General features: G+C 32.1%; 1 protein-coding gene across 5 annotated transcripts in view; it reads left to right on the plus strand.

Moving 5' to 3' along the window:
• The window catches only part of LOC145263673 (spastin-like), a 314,215-nt gene that overhangs the window by 208,581 nt on the left and 86,099 nt on the right, over window positions 1-19,535 (plus strand). For all 5 annotated transcript variants that reach the window (XM_080120548.1, XM_080120549.1, XM_080120547.1 and 2 more), the window contains 4 exons: window positions 774-849; window positions 7,904-7,995; window positions 9,863-9,942; window positions 10,307-10,429. In XM_080120548.1, coding sequence (XP_079976674.1) covers window positions 774-849; window positions 7,904-7,995; window positions 9,863-9,942; window positions 10,307-10,429 — 371 coding nt within the window. The remainder of the gene's footprint in view (window positions 1-773; window positions 850-7,903; window positions 7,996-9,862; window positions 9,943-10,306; window positions 10,430-19,535) is intronic.

The raw sequence follows: 19,535 nt of genomic DNA on the forward strand, positions 1-19,535 counted from the left end.
TAATATTTTTGTTTTTGATACCATTGCTTTGGATATTTTTGAATAATCGGAATATGTTTATAATAATTTTTTGAATATATATATATATATATATATATATATATATTCTGTGGAAATATGATTTTTTTTCAATTATATTTCACTTTTTTTATACTAATCCTTAATTTATGAAGCTTAACATAATTACAGAACATATAACAAACAAATGGAAAAGGTCTATATTCCAAATTTCATGATGTTGACCATCTTACAATTTATTCTTTTAATTATGTTGATATTCACAATTTTGACAGCAACTGTTTCTTGGCGCAAAATCATTCACTTAATTATTATATCAATCAATGAACCTATTCTGCCGTTAACTCGTCAGAAGAAATAGCAATTAAAAATCCATCAAAAGAAAAGAAAATGCATTTGATTACAAAATCCAAAAATTGGAAGAGAAGTTGCAATTACATTTTATTTTTTTTGTGCTACAAAATAGTTCTTAAGAATTGTGAATGTCAACGTAATTAAAGGAATAAATTGTAAGAAGGTCAACATCCTGAAATTTGGAATATAGACTTTTGTCGTTTGTTTTTTTATATTTATATATATATTAAAAAGGAGAAAGAAAAACTGAATGCATTAAAAAACGAGAGAACAAAAAAAAACGGGCAAATGATAGTGAAAGAAAAAAACAGGAAAGCAAATAAATAAATAAAAAATGCGAAAATTGCATAAGAATGGGGAAACATAAAATGAAAGAAATTGTTTCATTTTGTATTTCACAGGTTGGAGAAGGTGAAAAATTGGTCCGTGCCCTTTTTGCTGTCGCAAGAGAACTCCAACCTGCTGTCATTTTCATTGGTAGGTCATTTTTTTTTTTTATAAATTTTATTGTAGTTTTATGTACATAGGATAAACTTGCTTGCATTTGCAGACACACATATAAACTGGCACATTTCATCCAAACTCCAACAGGGAAAAGCATAGTTTTTGTATCACTCTTCCTCCTTGACATTGTTGAAACTTCATATTGTACCAAAAATGATAAAATTGGGCGTTTTTGAGATCTTGCATTGAGTAGATTCAAAAAAACATCCGAGAATTTTGGAGTTTGTCTCTAATGCAAATATTTTTTCTAGAGAAAAAGCTGGCTCAAACCTTGGCACGAGATGTTCGTTCTCTTTGATGCCAACCATCCAATAAAGAAAATCGATCTTGCTTCTGTTATGTAAAAATTTTGCTATAATGCAACTTTCCATAAAAGCAGGGATGTAAGATTTCTACTTTTTAATGGAATTCTGATTTTTTTTTTCGATTCAGAAAAGGCAAATTACTGCTTAAATCCTTTAAGCATTGCATGGAAGTGAGTTCTCTTCATCTTCATCTTTTCATGTTGCATTTTGATTTTCTTTTGCTTTATTTTTTGTGCATTTGTTTTCTCTTCTTAATCTCGTCTTGTTTAGGTAAAACAAGACGAGATTAAGAGAAAACAATAAACATATAACAAGTGGGACCTTTGGAAACTCATTCATATGTAATATATTGATGTTGGCATTCTGTAGATGTTCAGCGTAAATGGAGACACTCAGATATTATTGTAGTTCTTTTGTTAAAATTGGAAAAGTATTTATTTAAGCTAGCAAGGATGCCAAGCATAGCCCGGTCATAAAGTATGCTTAATATGATATTTTAATTCTTTCAGATTTTGTATATATTATTATAGAGTTCAAAGCACTTTTCTTTTTTTTTCTTTTTTACGCCTACAAACACGTGGGCAACACTGGGTACCCCTGCTAGTCTATAAATATAAAAGTGAAAATGTATGTATGTGTGTTCGCTTTTTCTGTGTGTCTACAAAAGGCTTCTTTCAGAGAAGCGGTCGCTCGGTTCACAACTTTTTAAAACTTTTTATATCACATACAAATCGTAATATCTCAGTTAACAACGAAGCTTGCCTGTCTATTTAATTTTGTCGATTTCGGGAAGATAAATATTCAATATTTGTCGCTCGCCGCGTGTGGGTTAGTCTTTTTCCTCTAACATCTTTGGGGGAGCGTTCAGCAGAAAATGAATACTATCCCGCAGTCAAAACTTGACCTCATTTAAAACGGGCACCTGCTAAATCCAACTAATTAAATGAATTCAAATGTGTTTCCGTAAGCATGTCACGGTGGGGCAATGGTTAACGTCGCACGTTTTTTTTTTCACAACTTTGCCTCAACGGTTTGGGTTCGATCCTCATACTTACTTTTTTTTTTTTTTCTTTTTTTTACCCCCCCCCCCCACACACACACACCTTTAAACACCCGGGCAACGCTGGGTACCCCTCGCTAGTCTATATATATAAAAGCGAAAATGTATATGTGTGTATGTTTGTGTGTCTGCTAAAAACTTTCGATAGACAGAACAAAACTTCACAAATTTGGTCGCATATGAAAGCCCCATCCTTCGCCCGGCAAATATCGAAAAATTGGCCAAAAACGTTAATTTTTTCACCCTGAAATCAGCACTTTTCTACAGGGGGGGGGGGGTCGTCAGCAAAAACCGTCCTCTCATAACGAATTCGCTTCTACGCATGTGTCATTCGCCGTCGTAACCTGATTTAGTTTAAAGATTTAAAAAATGATCTAATTTCGTGTACGTTGTGTTAGGTCAGTTGGTTAGAGCGCTCAGTCATTATCTAAACGTTTTGGGTTCGAATCGTGGTGTGAGATGTCTTTTTTTTTTTTTTTCGATTTTTAATATTGAAGCAGGGTTATTTAAGCCATTTTTCACGTAACGTTCGTTTTTCTGTTGTTTTTTTTTGTTTTTTTTTTACTTCGCTTATTCTTAGGTTTTCATCAACACACCCCCACCCCCGATCGTCCACACACACACCCAAAAACACCCGGCCAACGCCGAGTACCCACCGATTTTTTTAAATTTTAATATCGAAACAGGCTTATTTAAGCCATTTTTCACCTGTTTTTTTTTTTTTTTTTTTTTTCTTGGTTTTAATTTTTCAGATTTTTAAAGAAGTTTTAACGTTCATTTTTCTGTTTTCTTTTTTGTTTTTCCAATTTTTACATTTAACATCATTCATTTGCCTTACGTTAGTTTTTTTGTGATTTTAAAAAATTTTTTAAGTTTTAACTTTTTTTTATATAATATTTAATTTTTTAATTTTTACTTCACTTATCCCTATGTTTTGATTACCCCCCCACCCCCATCGCCCGAGCACACACTTTTTTTTTTTTTTTTTTTTTTTTTTACTTCGCTTATTCTTATGTTTTGATTAACAGGGTTGTGGCTTCCCAGGTTAGGGCATTTATTTTGCTCTTAGCTTTTTTTTTTTGCCATTGTTTATTCATATTCCTGGATACGTAACCTATAAGGTGATCTCTGATGGAAAATTCCATTTTTTTTTTTTTTTAGTCTAAACTTACATGGAAATTTCCATTTTTAACCTTCATTTTATACATCTAAGTTCAAGAATGGAATTTTTAAATAAGTTAAAATAGTTGGTGAGATGGCCATCTGTGAGAAAAGATGAAAACTTCTTGAAATGCGATCTTCAAACTCTAACCCAATTGGAGATTGTTAACGCTGTGGCATTAATCCAAAAAGAAGGCAAATAAAATTAGTGAAGCAATAAATTCATATGCAACTGATTATCTTTATTATATTTTTTTTAATCCAGACAAAATCACAATAAGGAACTTGATAATCTTGCTGCCTTTGCACTAGTTTATTGGATGGCCAACAGATGGTGCTGCATGTGGCATGTTATTAATTTGTATTTGCACTGTACCTGCTAGTGATAGTTTTCCTTTACTTTGAAATTATATTTTATTCTGCTTAAATTTAAACCTAATTATGTCCTCACAGAAAAATTCAAGTGATGTGTTGAATTATTAAGCTGAAATCGGATTGTCTAGCAAAACGATTTAATTAGTTATTAATTGGCCGTTAAAACGCTTTGGATAATCAGTTTTCAAGGGGTTTCTGTTAAAATAGTCATATTTTAAAAACCAAATCACTTTAAGTCTTCAAAATACCACCGTTTTGTTCGGAAATGAATATACTTTCAAATGAATTAGTAAATAACATATTATATATTTTTAGAGTTTTAAGCAAATAAATGATAAAAATGTGAACATCATGAAACGGCATTTTCGGTAAGATTTTGTACCCCCCCCCCCGATTTCTAAACATTCGTAGCGTGTTTCTGTGAAGAATTTTAGAATAAAATTTGGAAATTAGCCAAAACCAAAAAAGATGTCATTTTTAATAATTTCGAGTGTCCGAAATTCATTTGACCACTCGTTGTGTTAAAAAAAAAAAATTTCGAAATGATGAGTATTGAAAATTTTGAAAAAGATTTTCTTCGGACACTCACTATTAAATAAAACAATCTTTTTACTATGTTTATTCGTTAAAAAGATGATTGAACAGTGTTTTCTCTACATAGCAATTTAAAAACGTAATATCCGAAAAAATCGTTATGAATTTGAATCAAGACTTCTGTAGTAGTAGTGATAGTAGCAGCAGAAGCAGCGATAACATGGCGTAAGCAGACGTTTTGTTTTTGTTATTTTTATACCAAATCGATTTTATTTTTTAATTAAAAATCTGGTTATAAAAAAAAAAAATCTTACATGTTTAGTTAGGGCTATTTTGTTATCAGCCATACAAATATTTTTAAAAATTGGGTAGTATTAGATTTTAAAATATTTTAACAAGCGAAAATGTGAAGTATCATTCTTTTGGTTCACGTGTACGAATAGTAAGACACGCTTTTAATTTTCGTCCCTTAAAAAATGTTTTCAGTGAATTATTATCGAATGGAAACTAATCTACCCGATTATTAAAAAAATAAATAAAATAATCAATATTTAAATATTTGTAGGAGGTGCTCAGTTAAAAAAACGGTAGGAAAAGACATGAAATGTAATTAAAAATCAAAATAACATTAATTCAAAATTTTTAACAATTTGTCAGCTTTAACAAAAACTTGTTTCTTTTTTATATTTAAATAGAATTTAAATACTTGATATTTTTCCAAGCATCATGTTTTCTGTTAGAGGGACGTCACTTTTTTAAATAACATTTATTTTTGTCTGTTTGTCATAATTCTTGTAAAGTTTCACAATGGGTATCAAACGCGCTCTTGAAAAAAAAAAAAAAAGAAATCGCTTAATTCTATGTCTAATCCTAGGTATGAGTGGCAAGCCTCCTCCTAAAACCTTTAGCCTTAACAATAACGCTAAGTACAAGTGGCAGAGCTCCCCACTAAACAAACTTCCTCTGTGAGCTCATATAAACGTAAAAAAAAAAAGCATAAAAAAACGTTTAAAGAAAAGTGCACATGATTAATCTCCCATAAAAAAATAAATTGGTCAACTGTCCTAAAATGCTAGGATCGTCTTGAAATGGTGAATTATTTTACATGTATGTGAAACCAACCTCCACTCTAAATTCTAAAATTGTTTTCGTTTTGTTTCTATCAAGTCTTCAGGATGTTCATACATAATTTTCCTTAGCCCTATCATTAACCCAAAGTCAGAGTGGCAACCTCCCCACCTTCTCATAATTGCACAAAGACCCTCTTAAAACCATGCATAGAAAACAACAAACAAAAAAACACCCAGGATTTATCTATCATAGGAAAAAAAGGGGTGGGGGGTAACTGCCCTAAAACGCTCGAATGATTCAAAATGGGAAATCATTTTACATTAAATTCTAAAATAATTTTTATCTTTTATTAAAGTTTTTCAAGTTGTTCACATGCAATTGTCTATAAAGGTAGAATCACATATTTTGGAGAGGTGGTCAGATGGGGAGGGGTAGCAGTAGGTATTAATCTACAATAATACCAAAGAAATATTGCAATATATTCATTTTTAACCAATCCTAGATTTCGATTTCAGTTTTTGGCACATAAAATGCATTACAACTAAACTTTGAGTTCTCTAACTTCTTTTCTTTTAATGAATACATGGCATTTTTAAGCAATTGCAGCATATTTATGCGCATTTACTGCAGATTATTTGGAAACTATTAATTTCTGGAGATTTTCAGTAGCATATTCAGATTCTTTGCACAAAAATACACTTATATGGCAAATTTCATTGCTTAGTCTTGTGTTTTAACAAAGATATAGCATTTTTACTGAAAAAGTAGTGCAAAAAATGTAACAAAACGCATATGGTCTTAAAGAGGGGAAAATATCCAAACACACAAAGCATGAAAATAGTCATAACTTCCTTGATTTTAATTGGATTTTAAAAATTTAAAAAGATTCTTTCTTAGGTTATCAAGCTCTTTCTATATATATCAATATTGAAATATTTTAAGCCATTTAAATTTTTTCATGTGTATTGCTAATTTAATCAATTTCAAAAACCAATATAGCCAGAAAATTTGTGTTGGACATGTAAATGAACATAGTTATCTCCCTTATGACAACCACTTTTTTACCTTTCTGAACTTTTTGTGATTATACTTAAACATTCTTTGATTTTCAAGAAATGCTAATAAATGCCATTTATATTTCCACCAAAATTAATGTTGGTGTATTTCATATTATATTCACAAAAGACATTAAAGTAGACACAGGCTAAAGAAGGTTGAATTCTTTTTTAGCTGCAAAAATTTTTATGAGTTTAATTTTTACTCTGAATTTTATCTGCTATTAAAATTTTGTGGATCTTATTTTTTTGTTAGAATGGCATTCATCTACATCAGGTTAAGCCAGCTTTTTCTCTGGCATCTTATTCCAAGCGATGCCATTTCTGAGTAATTCTGCTGCTGAAGGCCAACCACCTGTAAAGTTCAGGCAAATATTTTTTAAAGAAAATAAAAAAAATTTTTTTTTGGGGGGGGGGGGTCAGGGGAATAGGTGGGGTATAACCAATTTTGCCCAATTTCTATGCCAGACAAAAAATAATTACTGTCCATTACTTTAAAAAAGAAACTAGGATTTTTGGCAATCCTCCATGTAGCAGTCATTATGCAGATTTATAAAGAAAAAGTGATGATCAGTGATTGTTTTTTAGGGACTGAACACAGCGTTTCACTTGCAAGATTAAATCTCGTCATTTTTGTGCAGTGACAAGGGTTCGCTTATACAAATGAGCATTCATTTTGCACGGACAAATTCTTTTTGAGATAAAGAGTAGGAATTCTCCTTTTGGGGAGAGATTAAAAGTGACATGACAAGTTGGGATCACTTGAGTGTTCAGCAAAAGAAAAGATTGAATTGCTGTCATTTTGTGTCATTAACAAGAATTTTGTGTCATTAACAAGAATTTTAGATTTTTCTTTTTTTCTTGTATGCATTTTCAACTTTTGCTACTGTATTAAGTCAAAATTGGTCTTGTTAATTTAACTTTAGTATAAAAATATCAATATTAAGTCTTAAAAAGTCATGCGCTCCCTTAACTCCTCCATTAATCCTAAGTTTGAGTGACAATATAAAAATTAAATTAAAAATGAATTAAAAAAGATGGAAAGGGTGTGTGTGATCTGAGTGAATCATTAATGGGTCAATCATGCCCGCAGTTATTTTATTTATAATGTATATTTTCAGCAGGAAATACAAATTTTTCCCTCAACACGGCACTTAATGCCTTATTTATCAAGTGTATACTTGATAAATAAGAAATTAAGAAAATGGCCAAGATTTAAAAAAAAACAATGGTTCATAACCTTTAAAACAAACTATATTTGAGGGGTAATTTTATGTTATATGCTGAATAAATTTCTCATCTAGATTTTAAAAAAAAAATTTTTAAGGCTGTCTACATGTAATTTCTCCAAAATGAGAATCTAATTTTTCTTTTTAGGTAAATTAGCATTCGTGTAAGGGTAGAAAAATATTATTCCGGCAGGAAACGAAAACTATTTAAGAGTTATGTGCCCTTGTATTTTTCAGATGAAATAGATTCATTATTATGTGAAAGGAGAGAAGGTGAAAATGAAGCAAGCCGACGATTAAAAACAGAATTTCTCATTGAATTTGATGGAGTAAGTAAAACTACAAATATCTGTGCAACACTCCACCCCACATCATTTTTCTTGTCTATTTCTAACCTTGAAAATGTCATAAAATGTAATCATAAAAAATGAAAAAGTTTAAATGAATGAATAAATAAAGTACATTTAATTTGATTAAATTTTACATGCTAGCATGTGTTGGATGGCTTTTATAAATTGACTTTTAAATTAACTTATCGCTGGTTGGGTATTTCTTTCCCTCAAATCATTTATTTTCATTCATGTTTGTCTGCCAATTGATCCTACTACTTTAACTGATTTGCATTTAAGAACTCTCACCCATTTTTTTTTTATTGTGACGAAACTGACTGTTCTTCCTGAATAGATTTAAACTTTGTAGGGGAAAAGAAATTTAGGAGAAATTAAATTCCTCTGCCCCAAACAAAATAATAATAAAAAAAGAAATAAAACACAATGATACCTCCTTCTCGTTTAAAATGCGCTGCATTTATTTTTCAACAGAATAACAAGATGAACAAGCAAAGTCTGATCAGTAAGAGTTCTTGGGAAATCATTGAGGTTAGAATATCCAAATTAGGTGAAACTCCTTTGTGGATTTACTAAGATTAAAAGGTCATGTTCTTTCGTCCTTCGTTAAAATAATAAGATTGGAAGGTGAAAGTCCTTATTTCAAGGTTTTTGTTTTAACTGGCAAAGTTTGCCTTATTTGAAAGTCCCATGAGGAAAGTAGTCCGTTGTTAGTAATTCTTATAGAAAATGTATGGAATGGGTGCGTGTGTGCATAAGTGTCGTTTTTCTGGATGCCTGCGTGGCGTGGGTAATTGTGGTTTTGACAGATTTGAAAACAGCTATGAGATGAAAACGAGATATGTTCTTATGTCAAGTTTGAGAGAGAGAAAGAATGTTGCATTTAAATACTTTTTGAATCGGATACGAGCACAAGATTGCTGCTGCTGATATTTGGTTTGGGAAAGCGTTAAAAAACAATCTTCTAAAATTTCTCATTGGTCGATATTGTCACGTGGTATTGTCTTTGCCTATGTCCATCAGAGATATGTCCATTTTGCTTTTGTTGTTGTGAGGAAAGCACGTGGACGTATTTGAAATTATGTCGTTGCTTGAAGAACTTAAATTTTGTGCAAAAGCGCGGGGAAATTAAAATGAATGAACGTTCGTTTATTTGCGCACGAGCGTGTGAACTTCCTCTGAGGTCAACGGGTCTAATCCTATTTTTAACTCAGATTACGCATTCGTCATATCATTCTCATCTAATTTCTGTGTCATCAGGCTTCACTGGTCAAGTTTCACTTCCATACATCATCATAAGGCATACACTCTTGACATTGCTGATTTTCTGTCGATTAGTAAAGGCAGAAGTTCTTTGAATTTCCTGTTGCAATTATCATTTGCTCCACCTTGTGCTCCAATGCTATCACCTTGCTAACATCATCAATCACTTTGTCATCTCCATTATTTCTTGCACACAAATTGCTTATCCTTTCAGTAGTTCCACTGCACTTCTTGTGTATCAAATGCTTGCAAATATCACGATGATGTAAGTAAGTGGTAAATAAAAATAGTAATTGTCTAAAAGTTTGATTACAGAAATGACCCCTCTTCCAAAATATGGTGTTTTTTAATGGAAAATTCATGTTTGGCATGTTTTATTTGTAACAAACTAATAAAAATTCAAGATAATATAACAAATGTTTGGGTTTTTTTCACTAATAATTGAGTAGTTCTAAGAAAACATGGGTGAAATTAAAATGAAAAAATAAACTAATTTAACTTTTGTGAATACATTTTTAGAATTTGCAAGACAAAACTTAACTCTTCATGTTATGTCCCATCTAAAATTCTCTACTTTGTTTTGCAGCTCACTGGCACTTCTGAAGATCGAATGTTAATTATGGGAGCAACAAATCGGCCGCAGGAATTAGATGATGCCGTGCTTCGGTAGGTTATCACATTGCAAAGATTACAATTAAAAAATTTTATAGCTTTTTTCCAGATCTTATAAAATTCCAAGTTTCCTTTGTCTATTTTCCATATTTTTTATTTATTCAATTTAAATTCCATTAAATTTTATTTCATTAAAATTTAATCAGCTTAATATCCAATTCCATTAAAATTTATGATGTCGAACTCCATTATATTGAAATTTAACAAATATTAAATTAATAACAAAATAGGTCTATATGCCATAAAACAGAAATATAAATAATACATTCAGTTTTTGATGGGTAGCATTCTATTTTTGTCTGATTTTCTTTGTATGATTCTTTCTGTTCTTTTAATTTGGAATTTTTTTTAATTATAGACGGTTTGCAAAACGAGTCTATGTAACAATGCCCGAAAACCACACCCGTCGGCAAATGCTGGTGCATTTATTATCCAAACATGGCAATCCTCTGACGAACAAAGAAATGGAGGGACTTGCCAGGTGAGAGACACATTTATTGTGGGTTTAATTTGTTAATTCGTTCACTTTTTTAATTTCAAGTATAGGATTGAACTATTGTGAGTTGAAAATAAAAATGGCATAAATGATGACCTAAAAAAAAAATCCTAATCATGACTTTTATTTTCTTCATTGGATTATATGAATGTAGGCATGATACAACATTATCCAAAAATACTGCACACTTTTTTACTTTTTTAATATTATCTAGATTTGTACAACTAATTTAGAGTATTTTTTGCACAGCTGAATCAAGAAATGGCATTTCGTTAAGTCAGGTTTTTGTGCTTTTTGTTGATTTGTAAAAAAATCAGATTGTGACAATATCGATTAGATTTTCTTTGTGACATTATCAACTAATTTTTGTCAACACTAAATATGATTTTAAGAGAAAAAGTGTTTTGCCAACAATATATATTGATTACCTGATAGAAACCTCAATTACTGTAAACTGATTGGTGGACATTGATAAAAGTAAATACACATTAATTGCATGTTGCTTCATTATTGTTCAAAATTCAGGGCTTGAACTTCCATTTCCTCGAACTCCTGAAATGCTTAGCGGCAGGGATGTCCCTTCCGATTCCAACAGTAGTTAGCCATCATCACTGCTTCTCAGCCTGGTCTCCATCTATAGATGGAAGCTCTTCTGCTTGTCACTCATCGAACCCAGGTTCTCAGAAAACTGGTCCATATGTGAAAATAGGTCGTACATCTTGACACTCATGTTGCATCACAGTTTTCTGAAAGCAGTCAAATGTTGTTGACAAGTTCTGCGTAGTTTCTGGCCTTATTGCTGCCAAGAATATTATTCACTACCAAAACAAATGCCTCCCACGCTTCCAGTTCCATTTCATTTATTGAATTTTCAAACTCTGCATCTCTGATGAGCTTCCAGATCTGAGGACCCTCAAACGTGTCAGCTTTCTTCTCTATGCTCAATCCTGGAAACGTCTGGCACAAGAAGTCACCATCCTTGTTTAGAGCGTTGGAGAACTGCTTTATTAAGTTGAGCTTGGTGTGCAGCAGTGGGAAGAGTATTCTGTCTCTGTCCACCAGAGGGTCATTAATGACGTTTCTTTCTTTGCAGGTCACGCAAGCCACTCCTCTTTCGTGTATGCTGAGTATCAATTTTTGGAAGATTTCGAGGTTTTATAACTTTAAACTGATCCCTTTTTGACATAATCACCCAGAAGTATCGGACCTTAATATTTCTTGTTATTAAATTTTTTTTACATAGGAATCACCACTTATCAAGGCCTGGAGATCACTCAAGGATAAGGATTAATGTGTACAGTAGTCAATGGGATAATATCGTAGTAATCATTAGTAATGTAAATTTGGTAAATTGGATTACTTAAAGGGAAACGGCTCATCAAGAATTTGTTTACATTTGACTTGAAGACAACCAAATTGTAGTCAGCTGGAAAGCAGGGAAAGAAGAGTTTCACATGCATGTGGTTCTAAGAAAGAAGCTTTGTTCATGGAATCTACATTTAGGTTTAGGCACAGATAAAGAGTGAGGGAAATTATAGTTTTTTCAGAGTGTTTTTCGTGAAAGTTTGATGAGGGATCATAGATTGGAGCTCAGACGAGCATGAAAATAACGATAAAGCAGAGACAGGCTTGTAAGGTCTCTTCTGCGGGAAAGACATTGCAGGGAAGAGAAAAAGGCCCTATTTTGAATTCTGTCAAGGCAGGATAAGATGCTTCTAGCAGTTCCTGCCCAGATGTGGCAACAGTACTCCATCCTTGGACATACTTGACTTTTATATAGATAGAGAATTGCATCAGCAGTGAGATATCTTCTGGAGCTTGGCGATGGATTTGATGTACATGTTCCATTTTAGATCAGGAGTAAAAGTCAAGCCCAAAAGCTTGTCAAAACATGGAGCCTCCTCAAAACGAGAACCATTCATTTCAATTGATGCCAGATGGGGATCAGCGCGTTGATGATGTAAAGATAGAAGTTTGGTTTTAGATGCATTAAAAGTAACCAGTCACCTCTTTCCCCATTGTACCACGCACTCAAGATCAGAGGAGAAAGGATCAGAGAGAACTTAGTCATTTATGACCTTTGATGTGTTGCCATAGGTGGTTGTGTCATCAGCATAAATGTCTATGAATGATCTTAGGATGTGATTTGGAAGATCAATTATGTAGATCAGGAAGAGAGTTAGGCCCAGGATGGACTCTGAGAGACTCCAGTATAAATACTGTGAGCTTCTGATTTCTGCCCTTCAACCACTACTCATATGAACTTATCAGAGAGAAATGATTTAATAATTGAAAAAACATTTCCAGCTATATCATAGCTGGAGATCTTGTGGAGTAGACCATTGTCATACCCTACCAAAGGCCTTTGATATGTCGGGGGCAATTGCCCTAGAAAGGGAGCCTCTGTTGAGAGATTCGCTAATCCTATGATTAGGGTAGAATTAGCTGCAAAGTTCTTGGCAACGAGTTAGGCTTTGTTTAATACTGACGAGATTACCTCAGGTTCATTTGATAATGGTTGGGATAGAGCACATGCTTATGTTCAGGACCGTGTTATTTGCTAAAATTGCAAGCCTTATAACCAAATAGTTTTCTACCAGGCATTATCTTCTCCTTAAAAAACAAATGGGGAGGTGGGGAGAAAAGGTCACCGAAATGCTGCATCAGAATAGATACTACACTTTGAGCAAAAAGACCAAGTAAGCATAATATAGTTTTATCCTAGGCATTATGTCCTATTACTTGATTATATATATTTATATATAGAAAAATACAAACATAATATGGTTATGCTTAAACATGGAAAAGTAAAGGACTAGTTGTTAAAACTGGAAAAGAAAAGGGCAAGATATTCTAGTAAAAAGTATAATAAATGTATAACTTAAAATATTGCAGCATTAAGAATTGATTATATAATGGTATAAATTAAATTTTAAAAATATTCAAATACTGCAACATTTTAAATTAAATTTATTATATTTTTTACTAGAATATCTTGTCCTTTTCTTTTCCAGTGTTAACAACTAGTCACTTTTCCATGTTTAAGCTTAACCATATTACTTTTCATGCTCGCATTTTTCTATAATCCAGTATGTTTCCAGGCTTCCAATAAATTCACTTGTTCTTTGTTTAATTTCAGTCTTATTTTTTTTGCTCTCATAAATACACTTACGTAATAACAATGTACGGCACTCGTCTGCTTTCAATAAAATATCCCCAATTACCTCCCTTTCATTCTATCTGTTTCACAATTTATTTCTCTTTTCGCAACAATAGTCGTTGAAGTAACGATGTTGCTATGGAAACCAGTCATAAAAAGCATCGCTCACCTCCATATTTTTATGATTTTGAACACCAGAAAATTCATAACTTTTGTTTTACTGAACTGAAATTGAAATTTTTTTTTTTTTTCACAATATAACTGAGGTGATCTATAAACTGTAATAAATGTTTGAAATTTGGTCAAAAAATAAGTTAGCAGTGAAGCTTTAAAGCAGTTCTAAATGACTAAAACTGCCATTTACCCATATATTCAAACACTACAATCTCTACACTATATACAAATGCTATAATTATATGTATACAACTTTGTCTGTGTGTGAGTTTGTTCTTTATAGACTCCAAAACGGCTGGACAGATTTTCTTCAAAATTTACAAGTTTGGGAATGATCTTAAGTTTTGTCTCAGAATACCCCCTGATAATTACTGATAATCGAAATCATTATTTTAATTAATTAATCTATCATTGGTAAAGCCATTTTTCCAACAATGATAGAACAACGAGCCTTGAAAATTCTACCGTGGGTAAGTTGATATTGTATTTTTTTCTTTTTTTTTTTTGCATGATGTGGTCTGTAGGTTCAAACCCCGCACATAAATTTCTTAATGTTTTTTTTAATCAAAATATTATATTTAAGCATATTTTACAACCGGAAAAAAATGGGTGGCCTGCTAGTATATATATACATATATAAATATATATATATATATTTATTTATTTATAATCTGAGGTTATTGTTTTCCAGAGGTTAAGTAAGCTCAATACCAAAATAGGACAGGGCATACTCTTTATTTGTTTTTACATAAGCAGTAATTTGTTGCTACACAGTCATGAGCATGTTTTGGTCAGCTAGTTACCAGTAACTACAGACCTCTTCAGGCGATGCTAAAAGGGATTTCAGTTTAAATCGGGGTTATACAGTTATAAAAAATGCTTTTAATTTGACTAGAATTTTTATGTTAATGTACGACTTACGTTGCCATCTTGGTTATCTCTACCCCACCATCATCATGCATACACTCATTAATGAAGAGATTAATAGATAAGGAAGAAAAGAAAAAGATGCAAGGAAGAAAATAGAAAGAGAAAGAATAAAAAGGGAGACCATAAATAATTTATTGATAGTGATTCTAAGGCGTGTCTTTCTCCTTATTATTCGTCCCTCAGGTTTTCTTTTTCATTCTCGTGTGTGCGTGTGTGTGTAAGAAACTTAACTACTTGGGATAGTCATCGTTAGCTGATTTCTCATATCCAAAAATTTCCTCCTTTATGCTTAGCTCACAGATGTTTTCTCAAACCAATCTGAGCATAGAATCTGCATGGGCAGAGAAGACAGGCAAAATTTGGCGGGGGGGGGGGCTATTCTGCTCAGTTTTTTCTTGCCTCTTAATTTCCACACCAATCTTCTCCTTTCTGTTTAATATTGTTTGGTACGAGGTATGATGGATCGCTGCCACAGGTTTTGGCCACAGACTGTTGTTTCCTACATGTGAATGTCAAATCCAGAGTTTTTCAGAGTGGTTTTGAATTGGTCTTTGTATCATTGTAGAGTGCGGCTGAAGAGTCTTTTTCTTGTGGCTAGCTCTTAGTGCAGTGTTTGTCAAGTGAACCAGTTCTCTTCATCAGAACAAAAAAGTGATGCGCAGTATCAGAAGATACTTTGATCTTAGTTAAAAGACCAAGTAACCAAGTAGTTTTCTGCCAGGCATTATCTCCTCCTTAAAAAGCAAATGGGAGGGGGAGATAAGATGCTGAGGACCTATAGTACACCTTGACCTTAGCCAAAACGTCAGGTAGGTTCATCCCATGTATTATCTCTATTTTTGTTTAGTATTAGTTAGCATTAAGTATCCATTTCTAAATCCAATTTCTTGATTAGTCTATGGTAAAAAATGGGTCAAGGTACGTGGCACAAGGCCTCAAGTTTGGAGTGCTACCTTGCGGAAGCAATGAAGATAAATGGAAAGATATTGTATCTCAAACTGAGGCTGATGAGTCTTTTTCATATGGCTAGCTCTTAGTACAGTGTTTGTCAAGTGAACCTGTCCTCTTCCATTCTGAGGACGTGACCTAATCAACAGAGCGTGTGCCTCATAATGGTGGCTTAAAGACTGCAGTTGTTTCTTCTTTCAAGAGCGTTTGTGTTGATTACATAGGTGTACCATTTTTTGCTGGTGCAATTTTTCTATTTTGAGAGCAGGCTAGGTCTCACACCCATACAAAAGCGTAGAATTAGCATTCGTGGGGTATACCATTTTTATTGAGAGATTTTTATTTTTAAAGATGCACTTTATTAGTTTGTCAAATGCTCCATCAGCAGAGATTTTATTTATTTTTGAAGATGCACTTTATTAGTTTTTCAAATGCTCCATCAGCAGAGATTTTATTTGTTTTTGAAGATGCATTTATTAGTTTGTCAAATGCTCCATCAGCAGAGATCTTATTTATTTTTGAAGATGCACTTTATTAGTTTTTCAAATGCTCCATAGGCAGAGATTTGTATTTTTGAAGATGTACTTTATTAGTTTGTCAAATGCTCCATAGGCAGACATTTGTATTTTTAAGATGTACTTCATTAGTTTGTCAAATGCTCCATAGGCAGAGATTTTTATTTTTGAAGATATACTTTATTAGTTTGTCAAATGCTCCATAGGCAGAGATTTGTATTTTTGAAGATGTACTTTATTAGTTTGTCAAATGCTCCATAGGCAGAGATTTGTATTTTTGAAGATGTACTTCATTAGTTTGTCAAATGCTCCATAGGCAGAGATTTTTATTTTTGAAGATATACTTTATTAGTTTGTCAAATGCTCCATAGGCAGAGATTTGTATTTTTGAAGATGTACTTTATTAGTTTGTCAAATGCTCCATAGGCAGAGATTTGTATTTTTGAAGATGTACTTTATTAGTTTGTCAAATGCTCCATAGGCAGAGATTTGTATTTTTGAAGATGTACTTCATTAGTTTGTCAAATGCTCCATAGGCAGAGATTTTTATTTTTGAAGATATACTTTATTAGTTTGTCAAATGCTCCATAGGCAGAGATTTGTATTTTTGAAGATGTACTTTATTAGTTTGTCAAATGCTCCATAGGCAGAGATTTGTATTTTTGAAGATGTACTTTATTAGTTTGTCAAATGCTCCATAGGCAGAGATTTGTATTTTTGAAGATGTACTTCATTAGTTTGTCAAATGCTCCATAGGCAGAGATTTTTATTTTTGAAGATATACTTTATTAGTTTGTCAAATGCTCCATAGGCAGAGATTTGTATTTTTGAAGATGTACTTCATTAGTTTGTCAAATGCTCCATAGGCAGAGATTTGTATTTTTGAAGATGTACTTTATTAGTTTGTCAAATGCTCCATAGGCAGAGATTTCTATTTTTAAAGATGTACTTTATTAGTTTGTGTATGCTCCATAGGCAGAGATTTTTATTTTTGAAGATATACTTTATTAGTTTGTCAAATGCTCCATAGGCAGAGATTTTTATTTTTGAAGATATACTTTATTAGTTTGTCAAATGCTCCATAGGCAGAGATTTGTATTTTTGAAGATGTACTTTATTAGTTTGTCAAATGCTCCATAGGCAGAGGTTTTTATTTTTAAAGATGTACTTTATTAGTTTGTGTATGCTCCATAGGCAGAGATTTTTATTTTTGAAGATGTACTTTATTAGTTTGTCAAATGCTCCATAGGCAGAGATTTTTATTTTTGAAGATGTACTTTATTAGTTTGTCGAATGCTCCATAGGCAGAGATTTGTATTTTTGAAGATGTACTTTATTAGTTTGTCGAATGCTCCATAGGCAGAGATTTGTATTTTTGAAGATGTACTTTATTAGTTTGTCAAATGCTCCATAGGCAGAGATTTGTATTTTTGAAGATGTACTTTATTAGTTTGTCAAATGCTCCATAGACAGAGATTTTTATTTTTGAAGAAGTACTTTATTAGTTTGTCAAATGCTCCATAGGCAGAGATTTTTATTTTTGAAGATGTACTTTATTAGTTTGTAAAATGCTCCATAGGCAGAGATTTTTATTTTTGAAGAAGTACTTTATTAGTTTGTCAAATGCTCCATAGGCAGAGATTTTTTTATTTTTGAAGATGTACTTTATTAGTTTGTCAAATGCTCCATAGGCAGAGATTTGTATTTTTGAAGATGTACTTTATTAGTTTGTCAAATGCTCCATAGGCAGAAATTTTTATTTTTGAAGATGTACTTTGTTAGTTTGTCAAATGCTCCATAGGCAGAGATTTTTATTTTTGAAGATGTACTTTATTAGTTTGTCAAATGCTCCATAGGCAGAGATTTGTATTGTTAAAGATGTACTTTATTAGTTTGTCAAATGCTCCATAGGCAGAGATTTGTATTCTTGAAGATGTACTTTATTAGTTTGTCAAATGCTCCATAGGCAGAGATTTGTATTTTTGAAGATGTACTTTATTAGTTTGTCAAATGCTCCATAGGCAGAGATTTTTATTTTAAAGATGTACTTTATTAGTTTGTCAAATGCTCCATAGGCAGAGATTTGTATTTTTGAAGATGTACTTTATTAGTTTGTCAAATGCTCTATCACCAGAAATTGTTATTTTTGAAGATGTAGTGTATTAGATTGTCAAATGCTCCATAGGCAGAGATTTGTATTTTTGAAGATGTACTTTATTAGTTTGTCAAATACTCCATAGGCAGAGATTTTTATTTTTGAAGATGTACTTTATTAGTTTGTCAAATGCTCCATAGGCAGAGATTTGTATTGTTAAAGATGTACTTTATTAGTTTATCAAATGCTACATAGGCAGAGATGTGTATTTTTGAAGATGTACTTTATTAGTTTGTCAAATGCTCCATAGGCAGAGATTTGTATTTTTGAAGATGTACTTTATTAGTTTGTCAAATGCTCCATAGGCAGAGATTTGTATTTTTGAAGATGTACTTTATTAGTTTGTCAAATGCTCTATCACCAGAAATTCTTATTTTTGAAGATGTAGTTTTTTAGTTTGTCAAATGCTCCATAGGCAGAGATTTGTATTTTTGAAGAAGTACTTTATTAGTTTGTCAAATGCTCCATAGGCAGAGATTTTTATTTTTGAAGATGTACTTTATTAGCTTGTCAAATGCTCCATAGGCAGAGATTTGTATTTTTGAAGATGTACTTTATTAGTTTGTCAAATGCTCCATAGGCAGAGATTTTTGTTTGTGAAGATGTACTTTATTAGTTTGTCAAATGCTCCATAGTCAGAGATTTTTATTTTTGAAGAAGTACTTTATTAGTTTGTCAAATGCTCCATAGGCAGAGATTTTTATTTTTGAAAAAGTACTTTATTAGTTTGTCGAATGCTCCATAGGCAGAGATTTTTATTTTTGAAGATGTACTTTATTAGTTTGTCAAATGCTCCATAGGCAGAGATTTGTATTTTTGAAGATGTACTTTATTAGTTTGTCAAATGCTCCATAGGCAGAGATTTTTATTTTTGAAGATCTACTTTATTAGTTTGTCAAATGCTCCATAGCCAGAGATTTTTATTTTTGAAGATGTACTTTATTAGTTTGTCAAATGCTCCATAGGCAGAGATTTTTATTTTTGAAGAAGTACTTTATTAGTTTGTCAAATGCTCCATAGGCAGAGATTTTTATTTTTGAAGAAGTACTTTATAAGTGTGTCAAATGCTCCATAGGCAGAGATTTTTATTTTTGCAGATGTACTTTATTAGTTTGTCAAATGCTCCATAGGCAGAGATTTGTATTTTTGAAGAAGTACTTTATTAGTTTGTCAAATGCTCCATAGGCAGAAATTGTTATTTTTGAAGAT

Source organism: Euprymna scolopes, chromosome 39 (assembly GCF_053919585.1).
Source record: "Euprymna scolopes isolate OS-2025 chromosome 39, ASM5391958v1, whole genome shotgun sequence".
NCBI classification, from domain to species: Eukaryota; Metazoa; Mollusca; class Cephalopoda; order Sepiida; family Sepiolidae; genus Euprymna; species Euprymna scolopes.